This window comes from Monodelphis domestica, chromosome 7 (genome assembly GCF_027887165.1).
Source record: "Monodelphis domestica isolate mMonDom1 chromosome 7, mMonDom1.pri, whole genome shotgun sequence".
NCBI lineage: Eukaryota > Metazoa > Chordata > Mammalia > Didelphimorphia > Didelphidae > Monodelphis > Monodelphis domestica.
Genome location: NC_077233.1, coordinates 6486349 through 6509834, shown reverse-complemented (window position 1 = coordinate 6509834; position 23486 = coordinate 6486349). Strand labels below are relative to the sequence as shown.

The 23486-nt window shown below is 38.2% G+C and overlaps 1 protein-coding gene across 2 annotated transcripts in view; it reads left to right on the top strand.

The window, feature by feature from the left end:
- Positions 1-23486, top strand: part of CDK13 (cyclin dependent kinase 13) — a 114763-nt gene that overhangs the window by 36249 nt on the left and 55028 nt on the right. For both annotated transcript variants that reach the window (XM_056804125.1, XM_056804124.1), the window contains exons 3-5: positions 5003-5173; positions 7128-7267; positions 8576-8746. In XM_056804125.1, coding sequence (XP_056660103.1) covers positions 5003-5173; positions 7128-7267; positions 8576-8746 — 482 coding nt within the window. The remainder of the gene's footprint in view (positions 1-5002; positions 5174-7127; positions 7268-8575; positions 8747-23486) is intronic.

The window sequence follows — 23486 nt, the reverse complement described above, 5'->3', positions numbered from 1 at the left end:
ATGCTGCCTTGGGCCATCACCAGTGTCCTTCAGAAGAAGTCATAGGAAGGCCATGAGGCTTGGCTTGGGTCCATCCAACCTAGGATTCTGGTTTGGGCATTTGTGGGAGAACTTTGTTGTCCTTAGAGGGTAAGGCATGGCCTAGCTCCCAAGTGTCCCTCATCTCTGTGACAGTTTGTAATATTCCTCATGGCTAAGCTTAGTCTCTAGGGCTCTTGATAATCTCTTCTATGCTATATGTTGTTAGTGATAATTGGGAGATAAATCATAGAACTGACCTTGCAAAATTATTGTGAGACTCAGAAATTAATAGATATAAAATACTTTGCCATGTTAGCTATTTGTATGAATTATGACTAGGAATAATTACACAAATTTCAGAGAACTCACCATTGTTTATGTACATTTAGATATTTAGATTTTTAACTTGTTATTAGAAATATTAAAGATCAGTAGAGTAGTGCATGCATTGAAACGTGAGAGTTAACTGAAAGTTCAGTTAGTGTGTTTTCAAGGAATCTCTGAGTATAAATGGAGCAGCTTAAGAAAGTTTCTTGTGTGGAAGTTGACAGGTTCTAGGGATTTTACTTCCATGAAGCAGGCAGCCTATTTGTCCTTGGATCTTTTTAACACGAAGCAGGCCATCCTCCTTGGGTCCTTTTAATAGGTTCCTTTGGGGATGTTTTGTGTATGTGTGAGAAGAAGCCAGAGTTTAGCTTTGTGTCCTGCTGCCCTTTCCCACACTTCCTCCTCAGTCCCTCTCCATTTTCCCAGTCAGATCCCTTTTTTCTTTCAGACCCTGAGAGCAGATGAATTTACAAAAAGAAAAGTAAACTGCAACTCCTTGGGTCCCATGCCTCATAAGGCTTCTGTTATTCTTCTTCCCTTTCCCTCTTTGCATTTCAACTTCTCTGCCTTTTTTTTTTAAATTTTCATAAGTACAAATGATCCTTTAGGGCACACGTTTAGAGTAGACAGGAAAGTTGATGTGCCATTATTGAGTCTGTGGACCACAGATTGCTTCATATTACTCAGTAATTGGTTAATTTCAATTGCCCTTGATTAAACTGATCATCCACTGAAGAGCTTTTTTCAACTGAGCTACTGAATCCTTTTTTTATTTGGTGTAGTTAGAAGAATTACTATTTTTATCTTTTAGTTGTTGACTCCATTTTCCCCTTTTGTTTTTGGGGAAGTTTAGGACACATGAGTTCACACACATAGACATATTGTAATATAATAGATTTATCAGTTTACAACTTGAAGCTTTTGGTTTTGTTAGTCATTTTAAAGAGGGGGAAATGAAGATTCATTACCTCAGGTGTGGATTACATTTCTTCAGAGAAATATCTCTGGCAATGAATCATCTTATTTAAAAATAATTATCAAGATTAGAGGAAGTATAACATTTCCCATTTAAATGGCATTATGATTGTCAGTTTTTGGTAACCCAATGTAAATATAATGGACAAATACTTGGAATTCATTGTCTACATCTTCTTATCTTATTAGCTTTATGACCATAGCAAGTCATTTCACTTCTTAGCTTAAACCACGTTATCTGTAAAATGGAACTAGTCACCTTAACTGACTTAAAGGATCATTTGAGGATCCAGTGAGACAGTGGGTAGGTTCTGGTCTTCATTTGAAGATGTAAATGTTGCCTTTTAGAAAGGGAGATAGTGGGAGTACTTGAGACTAACTTTTTTTCCATTAAAAATAGCTTTGTTTTTATATCAGTTATTTCCCATTAAACCATCAGTGAATCTTTCCTTGTAATAAGGAAAAGCTTTTTTGGCTGACTTTCTAGAGACTGGGTTTCATTCTTATTTCCTTAGCATTGCAGGTTTTAGCTTAAAAAATGTATCTGTATTGTGCTCTAACTTAAATCAACTTTGATGGGATGAGAGAGAAAAAAAGACCTTGTTCTGTCTCTTGTGGTTTTTGGGGCTATATGATAACTTAGAAACCATTGGATAGTAGTGGATTCATATGTAAATGTTTTCTCTTTAGTAAATGAAGCCTAGGTAGAAGAAGGGTCTATAGCAGCTTTTACAAAAATTTTCTGTTACCTCAGAAGTGTGATTTTAGCCAATTTTTCTTTAATTTAAGATATTTCTTTTTCCCATCTGCTTTGGATTGATTACTATTGTGGAAGTTTGTGGAGTGAGTAGTTTGGGGAGTTACAGTCATTCCATTTCATGATGGCTTTGGATCTTTTTTTAATTGCCCCTTCAATGAGGACCATTTATTTGTTATTCACTTGCAGGCAAAGCTGTACAGACCCAGGTTCTCCCATATCTGTTCCATGGGTTTGTATTTGGAATGGAATTATATTTGAGCTTCTTTCCATTTATTTCAGTATACAATTAAACAAATAGAAACTTTTTTTTTTGTAAAAATACTTTAAATTTCTACCAATTTTATCAGTTTTCAAACTTTTTTCATAACCTAATAGTGATAGAAAAGGGGAATGTTGTAGAGAAAGCTTAATTAAATTTCTAGTAAAGAAATGAAAAACCATTTGTTAAGTGTAGAACAAATAAATTAAGCTTTTCTATAGCACCTACTATGTGCCAGACACATAATGATTTACAATCATTATCTCATTGGAGCTTCATAGTAACTTTATATAACCATAGGAAGTAGACGCAGATGCTATTTTTATCCCCATTTTACAGATGAGGTGAAGAGACTTGCCTAGGATCACATAGCTGGTAAGTGTCTGAGGCCAAATTTGAACTTGGGTCTTCCTGATGCTGGATGCATCACTCCGTTCACTGTGCTTCACTTTATGCCTATTTACTGTTTTAAGCCCTGTGCTATATAATGAGTGCTGGGGATACAAATAGAAAAGCAAGACAGTCCATATTTTCTAGGAGTTTGTGTTCTAATAGAGGAGAAAGCCCTGAGTGGACATTGCAGCTTCAAGTCTTATGGAAAGATTTTATGCAAGCAGATGGTGAGGCCCCTTTGTTAGTGTCATTTCCACTGATAGTTGATAGTTCTTAGTAGACCCATTGGAGTGTGCCAAGGACTTTGGTGAGAAGAACTTTGTTTGACTGGGCAGCTGTGAGCCACTGAGGAAATAGCTCTCTTTTCTCTCCATAAAGCTTGGTTCCTTGGGGGGGATGGCTGCTAAGTTGAGCTGGATGAGGGCTCTTGGTTTGGGTTGGGTGTGATAGGGAACTCTGGGGCTCAGGATTCTGTTCTGTCTCCATTTGGGATTTAGGGGAAGGTAGCAGCCATTGGGAATGGCTTGACTTGCCTACACCATGCTATCTCTCCTGTCTCTTTCAGGGTGCCTGGCAGTCTCAACTCATTGGGCTTGCCTTCCCTGAGGATGGCAGTGGGTTGACGTGCTATTTGTTATTGTTGTGCTAAAGTAAGTCAGAGATATGGACCAGTTAGTACAGTCCAATTGGCCAAATTGAGAACATGTTGGCATGTACTAATGAATTATTCCATGTCAGTTGGTTTACGGTGTCAAGAGAAGAGTGCCCCAGGATCCTTGTTTGGCCTTGTGCTGGCTTTATTTAGTACTGGATGGCGCAGATGACAACAGAGCTGGTAGGGGTAGAGAGAACAAATGTCTTGAAAAAATAGTATTGGTGGGCAGAATTTGTTGAGATGAGGGTTATGAAGACTGAGTATCATCAGATCTTCTTTTGTCCTAAAAATCAGAGGAACAGATACAAGATAGGAAAGGCAAAATCACTAGGTAATGCCTTGGGTTTTAGTGGACTCCAAAGCCAATATAAATCAACAATGCAATGTATTAAAATAAAAATCCTGCCAACCCCCCTAATTGGTGTCCAGCACTAGGGAGTAATAGGTCTAATGACATTTGGAGTATTGGGCTCAGTTCTGGGCACCATTTTTTAGAGAGTCCATTGAACAAATGAGACAGGGACCAGGACCAGGAAGGGCCTTGTTTGAGGTCATAAGGAATGGGGCCGGGGGGGGAGGGGGGGAGGTAGGGGACTTGGAGGAAATTAGGGCTGCTCAAACTCTATACACAAACTTTTGGGTAGAAGTATGATTAGATTTGTTCTTTTTGGCCTTGGAGACTTGCACTGTGAACAGAGGCTTGCTGGCCACTTGGTGGGTGTATTGTATGGGAGATTTCTTTCTTGTTCATATCTGAGGACTCAGTTGCTTCTGAAATTCTTTCCAATGCAGAAATTCAGTAATTCTTCAAGCACATTTGAGAAAGTGTTCATTCTTGTAGAAACTGGATGTTTTTGATGACCAAAAACTGCCTAAGGAAGGTGTGATTTCTCTTTACTGTTAGGTCTGGAAACAAGTTGTCTTTTTAGAAATTGGAGTTCTAAATTTTCTCCCTCCTCTACCCACTGCCTCTCCCAGTGAGAAGGCTAGCAACATTGATATCAACAATTTCTGGAAAACTTATTGATCCCTTAATTTCATATTCTCAGCCTGGCTTCACAGAACAGACAATTGTAACTGACTTTTAAGATCCTCTTTAAAATTGATAATTTGTTTCCCTATTTGAAAATTTTCTAATAAATTTGATTTGACTTTAAGACAATTTAAAGAATTTTTAGCTTGCTAGAAGCTTGGATTACAAAATGAAATCCTGGAGGAGGAAGTGATATCTGCTAAGGAAATGATGCTGTATATATTAAACAGCAGATTGAGACCAGAAAGCAAAAACAAATGCCCAGTTCTATGTGAGAGGGACAGTGGCAAACAGAGCTTACAAACACACCACCCTTTACATTGCGCCTGTTTCAAAAAGCATTTCATTTCCATAAAACACATCATCTTAAAAGTAATGATGCTACTCTGGTTATGATCATTTTTGTTTAGTATGAACAGAGAGAAGCAAAATGTAACAAGATTAAACTGAGGTGCTTGAAATGCACATATGAAAGGTTAGTAGAGTGGGAAGTGGTGAAGGGATTCTCCCCTAGACAGCCTTGTCCAAGAGGCAATGGTTGTGATTGTGCCATTGATCTGATGATCCTTTCTTTTTTAGTTTACGAGGGAATATTTCAGTAAAGGCGGTGAAAAAAGAAGTTGAGAAGAAACTTCGCTGTCTGCTTGCAGACCTGCCTCTGCCCCCTGAGCTCCCAGGAGGGGAGGACTTCTCCACGAGCCCTGAGGAGAAGAAAGCCTCTGCTCCTACGCACAGTAAGAGAAGGCCCAAGTACGTGCAGCTTGGCTCCAATCTTTACTTTCTACTTGCTTTTTTAAAACTTGCCTCAGATATTTCTGGTTTGTTTCAAAAACCTAAAATAGGAAATCAGAATTCAAAATAAAAAAGAAAAAGACAAAACAATTCCAAACCTTTTATTTTAATAACTTCTTTTAAAATGCAATTTTTAATTCAATGAAATTTTAAATGCAATATTAGTAGCTTGAGTTTTAAAATGCAATTTGGAAAAGTTAAGAGTAGCTTCATAATGACAGTATAATCTGTCAAAGAATTCCAATGGGAAAAAAATCATCTAAGAAGTATATGAATTGCTGTTACTGGGAAGAGGTATTGGACTTATTTGTTTGGACCTTCTCCGGGTAGAGCTAGGATCAGTGACTGATAGTTGCCCAAAGACAAGTTAAAGCTCAGTATATAGAAAAAATACCCCAACAAGGAGAGCTCTCAAAGAGTGGAATGACTGGGGTGGGGGGTGGGGGGGATTCTGTTCCTGGAACTTCACTGGTCTTCCAGGAAAGACTAGAAGAGTAATTGGGTAGAGATGTTGTGTTGGGAGCATTCTTGGATGGGAGTTGATGCCTTCTGAGCTGCTTTCTATGTAAAAAAACTAGTCTTTTTCTCCTGTTAATTTCATGTGGCTTTAGTAAATATAATAATTCTATTTTATATATTTGTTATTGATAACAGATTAGAAACAGTGAAACCTGGAGGCAGGGGAAGGTGTTTATGGTCAGCTCTCGGGGAAGCCACACAAAGTAAATTGTGGGAAAGCCAATGCACTCCTTGCTTTTAGTTTAGTTTCTGAGTATTTTCTTGCCTTCCTATCTACCCTTTATCTTGCTCTTCAACAAAGAGATGGATTTTAAAGTTGATTTGAAGTTTTAGCCTAGTCATTTCAGTGAAATGTCTTTCTGCAACCTCATTGAGCCACCTGCAAACAGATGTCCTTTTTCTCACTGCCTTCTTCCCACCAAGGGAATTTGTTACTTAGATGTGAACAAAAAGAGCAAAACATTCCATGCAGATTAATTGGAAAAGTGTGTTTGTGAGATTGTTCACTGCTCCCATGGACTGGCGGTATAGGCAAGGGGACTAGGACAGTTTTGTGATTTCTCCTTATTTGGGTATTAATAGGTGATAATATTTTATTTGGTAGTTGCCGTCATTTCAGATAACCAAGTATTCCATTTAGAGAATGTAAAAAAAAATCTGCAAGTATTCCCATGTTTCAACATGGGGTACTAAAAAGAGAATTTGGGAAAAATTAAGGAGTTGGAGAATCTGGATTCTAATCCCTCTGCTGCTTTTATTTCAGTTAAGTCACTTGACTTTTCCAAGACCATGGTCCAATCTGTAAAATTAGGTGGAGATCAAGAAATTTTCAAAGTGTTTTCCTGCTCTAATTTGTGATCCTATGATCTAATATTAGTAGTGTGGGTAGCTGAATTGATTGAAATCAAGAATTATATATAATTCTCTGACTTGATAGCTGAGTATTGATGTGTATATTTGACAATGTAAATTCTTTGGCATAACTTCATTCCAGTATTTTATGTTTAAAAAATGGTTAGCCTACAGCTTTAACTTTAGGGAAGGAGGCTGAGGCTGATGAATGGAAAACATTTCTTTCTCTTTAATAGTGAAGGGACAAATTGGTCTTATCCTATGAATGTTGATTTTTTTGACTTTACATAAATAACCTGCTATTTTGAAAATGCTTCCATGGAACTTTGTCCACTTTGTTCTTTCTGAGTTTATGTGTAGAATGAATAAATATGTGGGTGATGAAGTGAGCCTTTAATGTTATTATATTGGAGGGTCCAAAATCTCATTGTCATAATGAAGATGGGAAGGTGGGCTAAAAGATAGGAATTTTATTTTGGTGATTAGTACTTAAGCTAGGCTTGTTTAACCAAATATAAAACTTCAGAACTATATTTACTAGAATATGTGGGCCTCGCTATGGTGAAATAAAAGAAAAGGATATTGACTGGGGAAAGCGCTGCGTGGATAAATTTGATATCATTGGAATTATTGGAGAAGGCACCTATGGGCAAGTTTACAAAGCCAGGGATAAAGATACAGGTAAGAGCTGACTAAATATGCTTCTTTTGATATGTGCTTTGGGCTTGGCTTGGTTTCGTCTTCTAAAAATACGGTCTTGGGGAATTTTCAAGAATGTGGTTGATGTAGGGGGGATAATTATGTCATAATCATATCAGTTTCTTTGGGCACACTGTGATTTTTACGTGTTTCATTTTTTTAAGGGAATTTTACATATTTTTTACTTTGTTAGCCATAACCATAATTATTCAGCCTTAACAAGGCAGATTTTTTTTTTAATTTAAAGAATTGTAAGCAGTTGTCTTACAGATAAGGATTAGGAAAAAAACTTACTCAGCCTTGTTTTTATGTAGCAAAGTTTTATGGTAGCAAGTTCAGCAAAGCACTTTTATTGTTATTGGCAGTGGCCCATTTCAACAAAGTACTTTATGATTATTTAAAGCCAGGTTTTAGAAACATTTTATTTATATAGTAACTTTATGTAATCTAGATAATCCTCTGGAGGTTAGGTATTGGGCAGTGAACTTTTGGCAATGTAGTGAGGAACTCAGAAGGAAGTGAATGTTTAGAGCATTAAAGGATAAAAGCAGGTTAGGTGTATAGAGGATCCTTTGACAAAAGAAAGAAGGAACAGAAAAACTTCAAAGGGTCCCGGACCATTTGTTCTCTTCTGTTCCTTCATCTTAAGACCTGACAACTTTATTGTTCACGTAAACAACTAATGTGAATGATGCTTCTTTGGAGTCAGCAATCAAGGAGACACATCAGGAATTTTAAGATGATTAAAATAAAGTACATGAAGCAGCTATGTTCTGAATGAAGTCTTGGTTAAAACAGTATTGGATCTACACATTCCTCAAATTTCTTTAGTACCATAATTTTCATTTGCTCCATAACAAAAGATACAAGACTACAACTTTGTGAATGCTTCATGTCAACAAAATATAAAAAAGAGAATAAATCTTACTTTTGTATTTTGCCTTGTCAGATCAGGCAGCTGCTGTATTATGCATCAGTTGTTCAATGCAAGGTAGAGAGGGATTCCATTTCAGATTGGTGCAAAAGAATATGGACTAGTTATTTTTTTAAAATCATCAGCTAAAGTTGGACTTTGGGCTGTTGTAGTCTTGAATATCATTGAGGTGGGTCTCATTTACTTGGAATTATAAAGAGGAATCTGCTGGTTACAAAAATCTTGGACATTTGTGTTGGGCTTGAGCTTTATGTAATAAGATTTACAAATTGAATTAAAATTTAAAATTGAGAAAAATGACATCTGGCTTGCCTAATTGTGAGTGATATATTTTGATTTGCTTAATTTTGCTACAGGAGAAATGGTGGCCTTAAAAAAAGTCCGGCTGGATAACGAAAAGGAAGGCTTCCCCATCACAGCCATCAGAGAGATTAAGATTCTCCGGCAGCTTACCCACCAGAGTATTATCAACATGAAGGAAATTGTGACTGACAAAGAAGATGCTTTAGATTTTAAGAAGGACAAAGGTATGTGGTGTTTATTTAGAAGATTGGCTTGATTTAGTGATAGCGACACCAATTTGTAGACCTAGGCTGTTATTTGATTAGAAGTACATTTTGGGGGAGATAATTGACCTTTTTGTAGTAATCAGTTAAATGAAAGCCTGTTAACTAAGGTAAGCCCTTTATTTAGCAATTTAGGGAATTGAGTATGCTTTAGTACTTCAGTGGGTCACAAGCCATCCATGCCTTCTCATTGTGTGCCATTCTTATCCATGTCCTTCCATGACTCTTTCGTACCAAATTCTAGAAAGTCTTTGTTGAGCTGTCTTAGTGTTTCACTGATATCAAGAGAACACTCACACTGTCCGTTTCTTCCCCTTGGCTCTAGCTCTGGGACTAGCCCATCATCCTTTCTGGTCATACATTGCCTTGAGGTTGTTTTTTTGGCCTTTTCCCATTGAAGCCATAATCTGGAAGTATCCTTTATCCTCTTTACACCACATGTCATTCCATTGCCCTCTAGGTTTTCTGCACTTTTGAGTCTTCTGGGATCACAGTGGTCTATAATCCATAACATCCTCAAGATTTTATTTGTATCAAGAAGATGGGGCATCCTACAGTCATTGAGAGCCCTCCTCAGTTTCCCCAAGGCACTTCAGTCTATCTGCCTCCTCCTCCTATTGAGTTCTCTGTGCCAGATAAGGGCACTGATGGACTGATTTCAATGGGCTGCCTGGCCAGCTTCATGCCATGATTCTGACTCTGTGCCTTCTTCATCCACTTGATTTTTCCTGTGTGATTTGCCAATTTTTTTCCAAGTAGTTATGGTTCTCAATGAGGAAGCTTATGTTCAGGGGCTCATTGCATTAGTAAGGAATCATCTGCTAGCAGCATCTGGGCAGTTAAATAAGCAGCTTATTTCTTTTTAGTGAATTCTTTGCATCAGCTAAGTAAACAGTGGGCTGTACCCAGTGTATGTAATCTCTTCAGTCCTAGAGTCTATTTTAGAGCTTGTATTTCAAATCTAGTCACCAATTTGAAAACTGTCGAAGATGAAAAGACTTATGCTAGGCTGTTGCTTTGGGAGTTCATGTTGGTGTTTCTTGCATAAAGGCAAATGTCATCCTATTGATACTATATATATTTGAGTCTTATCAGATATAAAATAACAACAACCACAAAAGTTCCTAAACCTTCTGGAAATGGGTGTATTGACTTGGAGCACCCTTGAGCAGCTTTTCCTGGGCCTGGGAGATGAGCAGCAGAACTTGCTGCTGTTGGCTTTGTCCTCTCCCTTTGTAAAGGTGGGGCACCCTTCCCTTAGCCCCTTGACTGACTCTCTTCAGGGACTGTGGATGCTGAGAAGAGGAGGAGGGACTTTGAATGAAGAAATTCAGATAAACATTCTGAAAAGTACTTTGATACTATGCTCATATTCTTCCACTTAGAAGCCTCCAGTTGAATTTGGGACACAGATTGAAGTAGGGATACACATCTATATGTGACAGAGAAATTTCAAAACTATTTGTAAATTTTGAAAGATATCGTTTACTGTTTGTGAGTGTTAATAATAAATTAGTTTTTTAAAAGACCCAAAGTTTTGGAGATTTTCTATTGCTTTTAAGTCAAAGTCTCCAAAGTCCTTGAAGGCTCAGCATTTTAAACCCTTCCTCAGTTTGGTTCTGTTTTACTTTATTTTTGTTTCTTTTTAAAACCCTTACCTTCTGTTTAGAATGGATACCAAATATTGATCAAAAGACAGAAGAGTGGTAAGGGTTAGGCAATTGAGGTAAAGTGACTTGCCCACAGTCACACAGGAAGTGTCTGAGGCCACATTTGAAGTCAGGACCTCCTATCCGCAGGCCTGACTACTAATCTACTGAGCCACCTAGCTGCCTTCTCTGTTTAACTTTCTAATATGATCACTCACCGTTTATAGAATCTTAAAATTTCAGAGGTGGGAGGAACCTTAGAGATAATCTAGTCCAACTCCTTCATTTTATAGATGAAGAAACTTCCTTCCCCTCCAGTGTGTACCTCTCTTGTCCTCCTGGTCTACTTGGTCTTCTGGTCATGACATTCCATTTTCTACATTTCTACCTTGGTCAAGGTTGGCTCTCTTGCTAGGCCTGGGATGTCCTCGTTCCTTACCTTCTGCCTCTCAGCATCTTTAGACCCCTTCTTGGGTCAGCTAGAATGTCATTCTCTAGTTCAGGCCTCTTGCTATGTTCCCTTCTTCCTCCCTCCATTCTGGGGAAGTGGTGCCCTCTTCCTGCCCCCAAACTCCTTTGTGCTAATGCTCCTTCTCCCAGTTTAGGGGTCAGAGTCTTGTCCATTTTTGTGTTTGTATCCCCATCCCTGAGCCTAGTGCCTTTGTTGTTGAATGGCTGGCTGGAATGACTTACTCAGGGCCACCCAGTCAGTTGAAGGCATGGTCTTTGTTGAACTTGGAGTCAGATTATACTCTGAGTTTGCTGGTCCAGACCTGATTGTGAAACTAATACCTGTGTGTGCTGAGAATACCTTGTATTCTGCCATTTCAGGTAGAGGGTACAGAGGTGGCACCGAGTGGGAGTTCAGTCTTAGTCCTAAAATCCTAATCACTCACTAGGTCTCCCTTTCTCCTGTGCCAGCTCCTTGGTGTTATGTTATAGAGGACCCTATGGCTTGTCACTCCAGGCCTGCCCTGTCTGCTTGCATGATGCTGGAGTCTTACACTGGGCCTGATTACTTTCCTGCCCAGTGACTAGGAGACTCCCAAGTCTCTTGCCCTGAATTGCTGTCCTTTTGAGCTGCACTTTGCCCATTAGGAACAGAGTGGTAACTAAACCCACTTTCCTTGTAATCTCTCCCCTGCTGTCTTCCTTATTCAGTATAAACCCCCTTTCCGGAAGTGTCCTTAGAGACTCAGTCTAGTAAGCATCCCTGTTTCTCTGGCATGCTCACCTTCTTGGTGCACTCGTGGGGACTAGGTGAAGCATACTCGGGGACCCCTGCTCAGATTTCTCTCTCATCTCTGAAACTCTTGAACTGTCTTTACTCATAATTTTGGTGTTTGATACTTCACAAATTTAAGGCTTTAGAACTAGTCTGATTTCTAACTGAGGAAACAGTTTCAGAGACTCGGGCTCTCTAGAATGGGCATAGGATTGAAAAGCATCTAAGCCACGGGGCAGTGAGGGATGAACACAGTAATTTTCTTAAAGGAGCAGTGGAGCAAAGTGGAGTATGGGTTTTAAGGAGGGTGCCAACTTGGTGGGAGCTGGGTTGCAAAAAAACGGGAGGTAGCATTTGAATAAGGTTTGGTAGGTTGGACTTTGGTGATGGGCCCACAGGTCAGAAATTTGTCTTGTAGGGAATGGGGAACCACAGAAGGGTTTGGAGAAGGGAAGTGACCTGATGAAAGTGGTATATTGAGGAAAGTTAATATGCTAGGATGATAACAGTAGGCCTAGAAAAGAAGGTCCAGAGACAGTGTCAGAGAGCACTTTTGGGGGGGGTCGGGGGTGGGGCCTTGTTTGAAATCCTGCCTTCAATACTAATGAGATTGTGGGCAATTAAGCCACTTGACCTAACTTCTTTGAAAATCGGGGATGATAGTATAGGCAGTGCCTCTCTCATGGGCTTCTTGGGAAGATCATATGAGATACCGTCCACCCAGCATTTGGCCAGACCTGTAATTGCTGCAGGGAAGACCCCAGGTTCCTAGGCATGGCAGGAAAAGAATTGAGGTTTCTACTTGAGGTTTCTCATTTTGCAGACAACAAAGCCAGAGCCCAGAGAGGTTTGCCTAAGGTTATCCAAGTAGTAAGTCTCAAAGTAAGAATTCCAAAATCTCAACTGAGGGCATTTTCCACCAAGAATAGAGTAGGTCAGTTTAGCCCATTGTCGCCATTAATATTTAACATAATTTTAGGAATTCCCAGAGGGCAAGGATTGTCTTTTGTTCCTTTTTGTATCCCTAGTACCTAGCACTGTGCCTGGCACACAGTAGATGCTTAATAAATGTTTATTGGCTGATTGAAATCAGCAGTAATGATGATTAAAGGTTTGGCATGGGTGGTTCAGTGGTAGAATTCTCTCCTGCCATGACAGTTTATTAAGCATACATAGGGGAATCAAAAGCAAAAAATGAGATTTTCGCAAAGTTCAGAAAAAAGTCATCAACTTTTATATCCCAGAGGATAGTTCTTTATATTCACTATTGGGCTAATAGACTACTTTAGATACACTTTAGAAATAAAGGAAGAACCTGGTTTCATTATTCCTAATGATTTCAAGCAGATATAGAAAGACATAATCCAAAGTAATTGATTAATTACTTTAAAGATCAATAAAGTTAGCATGACTTCCTCAATGCCAAATTACCCGTTTCTTTTTTTTTTTTTTGATGGGGTGCTAAACTGTTAGGTCAGATGTATATAGATTTCAGTTTTAGAAATCATTCTCATGAAATATTTAAAAAATGCGTTTTTTAATAAAACATTTAAACATGAAACATTTCCCTTTTCTTTTTGAAAATGTATCCTTTTTTGGGTCTTTTGTATTTATGTCATACTTACTTTCTCTGTATAATGAGCTATTGTAACACATAAGCTTGCAACAAAGATTAAAAAAGGAAAAATCAGTTAAGTAAGACCAAACCATACTTCATTTGTTTTGACTGCCCAACATTCCATACCCATAGCCTTTCCTCTTATGTTATAGAGTGAGAGATTCCTTTTCTCTTCTTTGCATTCCTTTTCAAAAAATCTTTTTATTGTGAACTTTTGTTTTTATATCTTTTTCATTTGCATGTCCTTCTCTTGTGCCCCTACCTAGAGAGCCATCCTTATTAGTGAGAAAAGCACTGTTGTTCTGTAGCCAGAACTACTCACTTTTCCTAGAGAGGGAGCTGCATTTTAAGAGTTGGTCATTAGCATGACAAGGCAGCCAGCATCCTTTTGGGCTGTTGTTATTTCTGGTTCCCACTGTCATTGTTTGCATTGTTTTCTTGGTCCTGCTTCCCTCTCCCACCAATATAGAGAAATCTTCCTGTACCTCTCTGAATTCTTTGTATAATCTTTGTTTCACATGGCAGACATATTATTGTAGTTTTCTTGTTTATCCCTTTTGGAACTACAAATTTTTATTCTTTCTTTGATGGATGATTACATTTTCTGCTTTGATGGAATTATCTGTTACCTGGAAAATTTGATTCCAATCATTTTTCTTTCTTTTTCGAGTTATTATTTTTAAAACTCCTCATCATTGCGTTTTCATCTGTTTTGCCACTTTTTCATAAAGATTGTTTAATCCATTCACATTTATGGATATGCTTGTGTTTTCCTTCATTAATTCTTTTGTATTGCTTTTATTTAAGTTATTACTTTGTCTCTGAGGCTATTTTTACTTACTTTATTTTGATGCTTATCTATTTCCCAAGGCTCTTCCCACAGTAGCATTTATCTGCTCTGTTCAAGGTTCTTTTGATTTACTTATGTTGCTAATTTATTTTTTCTTGCTTTTAAAAAATATTTTTCCCTTTCTTTTTGCTTTTTTCCCCTCTCCATTTAAACTTGCAGCAAAAACGAAACTCTCCCCTATTTAAATTTTACTTATCTTTTTCTAAGTTTTCCTTTAGTCCTTCTCATTTTTCTTTTCTTTATTCTCTTTTGAGTAGTTTGCCAATTCATGTTCTATATTCTTATTTGTTCTTTATATTTTGTACTCCTACTTTGCATAGAGCTTCTGAAGTACCAGTTTTGAACTTTCTCCTCTTATCCTATTTCTCTTAAATATTTGTAAATCTTTTTCTGCTTTTATTTACTCTTAGAAATGTCAGTTCATGAAGGACATAGTATCAAGTTGAAACGATATGTGGTGAGGATCATTTCCATTTTGCCATGATTACTCTTGGCTCACAGTACTGGCTTATCCTTTCTCTGGTTCTGTCTGCCCTCTTGTTGGTCAAGTCCTGGCTGGGATGCCCTTTGCAGAAGGTGGTTTTTGAATATGCAGATTCTACTCCCATCCCTAACCCCCATAAAGTGCTTTATAAGGTTCCTGAATCTTTTGCCAAAAGCAGGGAATATTATTTAATGGCACCTTTTCTTTTCCCTTTTGGGACAAAACTTTCCTTTTTATTCCTCTCATCTCCCCACCCCCTATCCTAATCCTTCCTCTCCATCGCTTTTATCATATTTTCTTAACAGTGCCCCTATTGTTAGAAGTGAAAGAGATTATTATCCTTTCATTGTTCATCTATGAACATGGAGGGGATATGTCTCCATCCCCCCTGTAAGTTACCTCTGCTCTTCCTCTTTGAGTGTCCTCCTATTCTTATCTTTCTTACAAAAATTTACTAAAGGGGAGCAAGAAAGGCACATTGGAGGATGGTTTATATGCATTATGAACTTTATTCCAAAAAAATCCAAATTTAATCCAAAAAAGAGGTGATTTACCTCTTCTCATTTTTAAAAATTTCCTCTTACATTTTTTATCACTTTAGATCCTTTTTGTTTCTTTACTATTTTCTACTTCAGTTCAATCCCTGTAGGGGCGGGGGCAGGATAATAAACATATGAAATAGATTTCATTACTTAGGTGTGGCAATTATACTTACTGACCTTCTTTGATTTGAATCATCTTTGTGCTGAGAGTCTACCTCTTGTCATTGCAGCTCAGTTTTGCAATGAATGGTATCTTAGTTTGAGCTTGAGTTCCTGTGCTTTTTTGCAAGGCATACTACTCTTTTCTATTTGAGTACTTGATCCTGTTTTCTTGACTGCTTGCAAAATATGTTGTTTGTTATTGAAATTGTATAATTTAACCAGTAATTCCCCCCCTGGTGGTGAGTCAAAGACTCAGTTGGTTAGTAATTTATCTAATTCAAACATTCTGTGCAGTTTACTTGTAATATTGACTACTATGTTATAGTCAAGCTTTTTGACATATCCTATTTGTCTGGGAGATCCTGAAGACCGTTATATTAGCATATCCAGTTATCAAGGAACATTGCTTTGACTTCTCTAAAATGTGTGTACTATTTTATCCTTATTGTCCTTTTCTTCTTTTGCCAAGTTATCTCCCACTTCTCTAGTTTTACATCCCAGATCTCCATTGGCACCTTTCATCTACTTCTTTGGTGAGACTGGCTATCCTACCCAATAAGTCTTATACTCTACTGTCTATTTAATTTTTCCTGCTAGAGTAATATAAAGTCATCCCCTCCCCCTCTTCTGTTGAAAGTTCTGATACCTTATAACTTTCCTAACATCTTTTAACCTTATTTCTTGTTTGAAACCTTATGGGTTTCTTGTCTCTGGGTTGTCCCCTAAGCCCTTTCTGATAGGGACATGGAGGTGAACCTATGGCACACGCTGAAAAGGGTACACACCGTCTTTTTTGTGGGTACTTGCTCTGATCCCGACCAGAGTTAGTTACTAGAAAAACAGAGGGACTCAGGCTGAGCTGTTCCCTTACCCCTCTTTACCCTCCCTGAGGACATTCCTTACTTCACCTACCCAGCAGTCCGATGGGAGTGCTGTGTGTGGCACAGCATGTGGTCTCTAAATGGTTTGCCATCACTGTATTAGGGACATTTGGGTTTATTTTCTTTTCTGGTTTAGTGTTTGTTCATAATGTTCAAAGTCATTCTTAGAGCTTTTACTGCTCCTTCCATCTTTATGAACAGCTCTGTTAGTTTTCCTGTTTTTGAGTGACACTACTGCTCACGGGTTCTTCTGACTTTTTACCTTTCTAGCTTTAATCTTGTATTTCTAGTTGCTTGTCTCTCATTTCCTAGCACTCACTTTTTCAACTATTTATGGACTCCTAATGGTTGTCTTTGGTCAGCCTTCTTCATTAGGAAGTGTAGATACCTGATTTGGGTTCCTAACTAGAATCAAATCTGGTAAGGAGAGTGCTGGCCCTGGGAGGATTTCTCCTCCCTTTCCCCTTTGGTAGAAACTTTTCCCTCTCTTTTCCTTCCTTTGCCTGCACAGAGGCAGAATATACTGTCTTTTAAATGATGATGGAGGGGGGAGGGGAAGTACTGGACAGAAACTCCCAAGTGTGACCTTAAGTCACAGATCTTTGTTGTTGCTTTTGTATTCTTTGTATAGGGCTTATTGGGAGGGGGCAGAGACAAAAAGGGGCAGGGAACTACTCTGGGTCCAGGACTTAAGGATTTGTTTTGTTTTACTATGGTATTTTTACCCTTTTGAGCTTTAGTTACTTGATCTGGTCCATAATTCTTTTTGTTTGGAGAGATTTTAGAATATTTTAGAAAACAAACACTATGCCATCTTATTGGGCACATGATTCCCATTTCCTTAAACTTGTTCAACTTTTTGGATAATTTCTCATGTCCTTCTTTTGGGAAAGATGGCAAGATGTGGGCTTAACGATAATACAGTTCAGTGGCTTAAGAACTAACTCATTGAATGACCCTCTCTAAAGGGTAGTCATTGATGGGTTGATTTACACTTGACAGGATCTCTCCCTGTGGCATTCCCTGACAATCTCTTGGTAAAGTTGTAAATGGGATAGCTGACAGACTGGACGACATGAATCTCCAAAGGCTTTGACAGGCAAGAATGTTTTAGACTGAACTTAATAAAATGAAATTTTGTAGGGATGAATTGTAAAGCCTTGGTTTGAGAGTGGGAAAGTAGCCAAGTACTTGTATTTTAGAAGTGAGGAAATTAAGGATTAGAGTTGTTAGGAGCCATACTTGTGAATTCCATGCATTTCTTCTTGGCCTCTTGTATGACCTATAATAGCTTCTTCGTGATAGGAATGTTCCATGATTCTGAATTGTAGAACAGTACCAGGAGACTTTGCATGTTAAAAAAAAGATGGTCCTTTGTTTCACTGAGAACTGTAGGGTGGAGAAAAGCACTGCAGTTTTCTAAAAGGTATTCTTGTTGACTTTTATTCCCTTCAATTCTGGCACCCTCTTCATTCAATATTTCTGTCTAAAGGTCCATGTGCTAAGTGACCTGCTCTGTGTATTCTCTATCCAAGTTATTTGGATTGAAAATTCAATTTTATAGTTACCAATCAGGGAGTCCAGAACTGAATTGCAGCTTGTCTTGAGAAGGAAATGAAGATTTGGTAGCCTTGCCTGTTCAGTATTTGTCCAGTTAGTCACTGATGAGAAAATGAAGGAGATCATAGGCCATATTGCCAGAAGCAAAGCTATTCTGAGGTGGTGGTTCTACTGTTGTCTGCCTTGGTCTGACCACTTCTAGGATAGCATATTCCATTCTGGGTGCCATGTTTCAGGAAGGACCATCAGCAAACTGGCTAGAGCTAGAGAAGTAGCAACTAGGATAGAGAAGGACCCCAGATTAAATATGATAATTGGTTGAAGGAACTCTGAGAATAGCTAGCCTTGAGAGGACATGGGAGAACATGTCTGGGAAATATTTAGGTGACTGTAATGTGGAAGAGTAATTCATCTTTTTTTTTTCAGACCCAGAAGAGCCATGGGTAGAAATTACAAAAGTCAGATATAGGCATAGTGTTAGGAAAAAGCAAAACAGAAAACTCTTGCTAACCCAGTTAGAAGAACGTGAAATGGAACACTTGAGGCTGGAAGTGGATTATTAGCAGTCATTTCAAGTAGATGCCTTGTAATGGAGGAAATTGCTAGGTTTAAGGCCAAGACCCCTTCCAGCTCTAAAATCTTGGCCTTCTGAGGTGTTTTATCTGGGGCTCATCAAATTGGTAAAGATAATTAGGCAATAAAGTTCTGTGGCAGCATGCCAATATGCATTTCACTAAGCCCTAATGATGTATCAGGCACCTGCTAAACATGAGGACTACAGAGAAAGACAAAAAGCAGCTCCAGCTCTTGAGTAGCACATGACTCATTGAAGGAGACAGCATGAAAATATCTAGGCTCATAGAAGATCCATCCATGCCATAAAGGCGATCTGACCAGAAAAGGCAATAAATAGCAACTTGGGGGCATGAGGAAGGACTTCCTACAGAAAGTGAGATTCGAGCTAACATTGAAGAAAGTCAGGAAAACCAAGAGGTGGAAGTGAGGGCACAGAACATTTTAGGCATGTAAAAATAAAATTAGTTTCTAGTAATAAAAGTATTATATTTTATGAGGTTTATTAAAGATTATTAGAAATCAAGGATACAAAATAATAAACCACATGCCTAGGGCTGATTAGCAGATTCACAGCCTACTTACTACATGTTGCAATGTTTGAGTAGAGGAAGAGAGAAAGAGAGCTTTTGGGAGGCAGAGAGCCCGTTAAATACTAAATTGTGATCTTGCCCAGGTGGAGACTTGGTGAGATTATAGGGAATTCTGGGAAGTACCAAGGATTTCTGGGGATTGAAGTCTGGGGTTCAAATCTCCATTTTTTATATTACCCCCTGTGATTGTATTGGGAAACGAGTTTCTCCAAAAGGATCATGGAAACATAATCAACTTAAAGATTGCAATAATTTGTGGGTAAAAGGGAAAGAGAACAAAACCAATGATTGCTAGGCGCATTGACAAAAAGCCAGTTAGGGGACAGTCCCTTTTGGCATAAGAGTATACATACAAGTAAATGTTCAATCAACCACACCAAAAGTTCTTTCTTGATCTTTCTTGTGCAGCTTGGGGTCTGTGTAGGCATCTTCATGGTGTCTTCTCCAAACAGTTCAGTTTCTGGATTTGGAGAGGTAGCGTGTTTCTTAACCTAAAATTACTCGCACAAAAGGAATTTAAACTTTTGCAATTTAAAATAATAATTATTATTATTATTATTATTATACATCCCCCCTTGAGGAGGGTGATTGAAAAAAACACAGGGATTTTGCATGGCTGAGGTATGAGGTATATGAATCAATGGCATAAGAAATAAAAAAACAAAAAAGATCCAAATAAAAAAAGATAATTTCTGGAGAAATATAGACTATCAAAGACTTATGTATAAAAATTCCAAGTAAAGGAAAAATAAATCTATAACAGGTCCTTGAATCAGGGCCTAATTAAAATTATCTAAGCAATGATGCATTTACCTAGTCAGTAGCCAGGACTACAGAAAGTTGCCACATTATGAAAGACAGAATAGGGACTAAATTATAGGAGCCAGGTAGGAGCCAAATTTTGGTACTTATCTAAGTATTTTCAGAAAGAGTGTGGATACAAGGAAGGCCTACATCTTGACGTTTGTTAAGCGTCGCAACCTTGAGTCTTCACACTAGGTTCAAGCTTTTGTATTGGCTTAGGAGTGTATCAATCCTTCCTGGATTGGTTTCTTTCTTTCTTTCCTTTTTTTTTTCCTTTTTACCTGTGTGCTCTTTTGGCACAATTCAGGTTTAGTTTTGTGCTTCTTTGGCCCTGTGCAATGGCTCTTTTGTATATCTTGTCTTGGAGCAAAGTCCCATAATTTTTATTTTAAACAATTTGTGGCATCATTTTTACAGTCTCAAGCTTTTGGGGCATGCATTGACATTATAGCAAATGTATTTTAAACTTATATAACTGCAAATCAAAAAAGTTAAAATCTTCTTAATACTGGTGATGTGTTTCAAATATAAAAAAGAGAGAAAAATAAAAACTGAAATAGTATATTGCACATACAAGCAAAATATAATAATAAAAGAGTTTCTAAATTCAAAAATATAGCTTATAATCACTGACACACTATGTCAGCTAAGAAAATATAGAAAACAAAGGTTTCTCATCAAAAATGAGATCCATTTCCTCTTCATACCTGGCCATGATCCACTATGGTAACAGTTTTTTTAAATAAAGAACAGTATACAAATATGTAGGTATCAATATCCCCAAAATTCTCAATAGCCCAATTCAATACAATAGCAAACAAACCCATTATCATTTTTTTACATGAGTCTGCTGTATGACATTTAAAGAAAATGAATACTTGTCACAAGTTTTTCAGGTGTAGCAATGTTTCAACCTTGGCAAACATATTTTTAAACAAAGTAAAACTTATTTGGGTCTAGAACATCATCACGAAATCTAGATATCATTTAAAAAAATGTGGCAGAGGAGTCTAGGAAAAACCCAAACCTCTGTACTGTTGATGTTGGATAAAGTGAGCTGAAAAGTTATAAATGAGAGGCGCTCCTCTTTTTGGAGTCATCCAGAAGGGTATAATGCCCTGGGATTAACTTCCCAGCTCCTTTGGTATGAGACTGTGATGTCCCATCCATTCACATTTTTATAAATGTGGGAGGTGGGGGTTATAATTGTATTTCACTTCAGCTACTAAAATGGACTTTACCTACTGTTAGTGGCAGGCAAAATGACTAGAGTTGTTGGAAAAAAAATATAAAAATTATGTCTAAAAGACCATATTTAGCTCATTAAATTTTTCGAAGGTTGTTATACAATTGTAACCAGTTTTTTATGAAGTCTATCTGTCATTTAGGTGACAATTTACAAATTCAAAAATAGAAAAGGCTTTTTTTATATATGGACTTATTCTGTAATATTTGTTCAGTATAGTTATAGGGGAAAAGCAACAGAATATAACTGTAGTTAAATCCCAGTACATTAAAATGATTCAATATAACAGAATACTATTGAATACATTAATATATGAACTTAAAACCAACAAAATTAAATCTTAAACAAAAACAATCAGTAAAATGCAATAGAATACAGAGATTTTTATAAAACATTGGAGTCTGAAATGTCTTAAAAATATAACCTCCAGTCTCTTTAGAGTTCATTTTTTTTTAATTAAGTATCCATTTAGATGCCTATTGTGAGAAGGCAGAAGATTGGTAAGGGGTAGGCAATGGGGTTCAAGTGACTTGCCCAGAGTCACACAGCCAGGAAGTGTCTTGAGGCCAGATCAGAACCCAGGACCTCCTGTCTCTAGGCCTGGCTCTCAATCCACTGAGCCACTGAGCTGCCTCCCTATGGTGAGGGTGGGTTTTTGGAATCTCAAATTGGGCCAAAGAGTTGCAGGGAGCTGAATTCTCCCCCGAATCTGAGGTGAGATAAGTAAAAGAACCAGTTCACTCAAAAGATACCCTTTTAAATAAGCCATACTTGTAACTTCCTGTTTGGAAAAGTCTCTTCCTTCCCCTCATTGTCCTCCCCTGTGGTCCCTGTAGCCTAAGGAGGAACACAACCCCCCCATTTTTACCAGCTGGTGTTTGTGAGTCCTGAAGAAACTGGGACAGCTACTAGCAGGTTGGGTCCTGGGGCTGGGCCTGAGGCAATGAGCGATCTGGGTTGGAGGCCAGAGTTGCTGGAGCCAGGTGGGTCGGGACCGGGAGAGTGATCTGGGTCAAGCAGGTCCGGATTGTTGGAGCGCAGAAACAGGCAGCAGGAGCCGGGCAACAGGAGTGAGCTGTGTCAAGAGGCTTTGCTGAAAAGCCTTGGAGAAACGTGGCTTAGAAAAACATTATCTAGGCTATCTCATTAAAAAAAAAATTTGAGAAGTTCTCATCCACTCTAGTGGTTGCCCATTAACTATAAAAATAAAATTAGTTTCTAGTAATAAAAGTATTATATTTTATGAGGTTTATTAAAGATTATTAGAAATCAAGGATACAAAGTAAGCCACATGCGTAGGGCTGATTATTCACAACCTACTTACTACATGTTGCAATGTCTGAGTAGAGGAAGAGAGAGAGAGAGAGAGCTCTTGGGAGGCAGAGAGCCCGTTAAATACTAAATTGTGATCTTGCCCAGGTGGAGACTCTGGTGAAATTATAGGGAATTTTGGGAAGTACCAAGTACTTCTGGGGATTGAAGTCTGGGGTTCAGATCTGCATTTTTACAGGCATGGGAGCTTCCAATGCAAAAAACAAGGAAACCAAGGTAGAGTGTCATGTATGAAGAGTTGAAAATAGACCCGTATTAGTTGAATTAGGTGTGTAGAAGGCAGGAAGGTATAATAAGACTTGAAAGCTAAAATTATTATGAAGTTATGAAGACCTATAAATGCTCAACAGAGGATTTTCAACTTGATCTTGGAAGTAATGGGGAGTTATTGGAGGTCCTTAAGTGGGAAGGTGGCAGCTAAGTGAGGAATGAGAGGACACCTGAGGTTGTGTGACCAGTTAGACTTGCCCATACTCATTGGTTACTTATTGGAAGAAAAAGTGATTTGAACTAACAACTCTTTAGGGGAAAAATCATTATGACTTTAGCTTTGGACATGATCATTCTAGATGAGGGTAGACATCTGAATGGAAATGTTCTAGAGTCAGCTGGAGAAGGGGGATGAGAGTTGAATATTCTAGTTGGGGGTGTGTGGGGAGGATAAAGAGGAGTCAGGAAAGATTAGGGGGTGGGGAATGGAGATCAAAGGGTTGAAAGAAAAATTAAAGTCTAGAGGGAGGTTGTATTTAGGAAGCAAAAAAAAGAAGGAAGCTTCTGGGGATGTCACTTGTCCACATGCCAGACAAGTAGGGATCAAATATTCTGGCTTTTTGAAGGCTTCCATGACCCTTGCCAGGGTTCTGTTCAGACCAAGCAGATTTAAATATTTGCTGAATCGAGTTGGAAGGAAAAAGAGCCCTTGGAATTTGATCAGGAAAACTATTACTAACTTTGTAGAGAGAAGTCAAGCAGGATTGGAAATCCTATCACAGGGCTTTAAGCAAGAAATGATGGATGATGAGGAAATGGAGATGGATAGAGATCAATCTTTTTAGGTAGTAAAGGCAAAAAGAAGCAATCATTGAGGTTGAGGAGGTAACAAGGTGAAATACAACAGTTCCTTTCTGGCTTGAGTGCTGCCATGTATATAGAAGAAGGCTGAGGAGGGACAGTGAGCCAGCT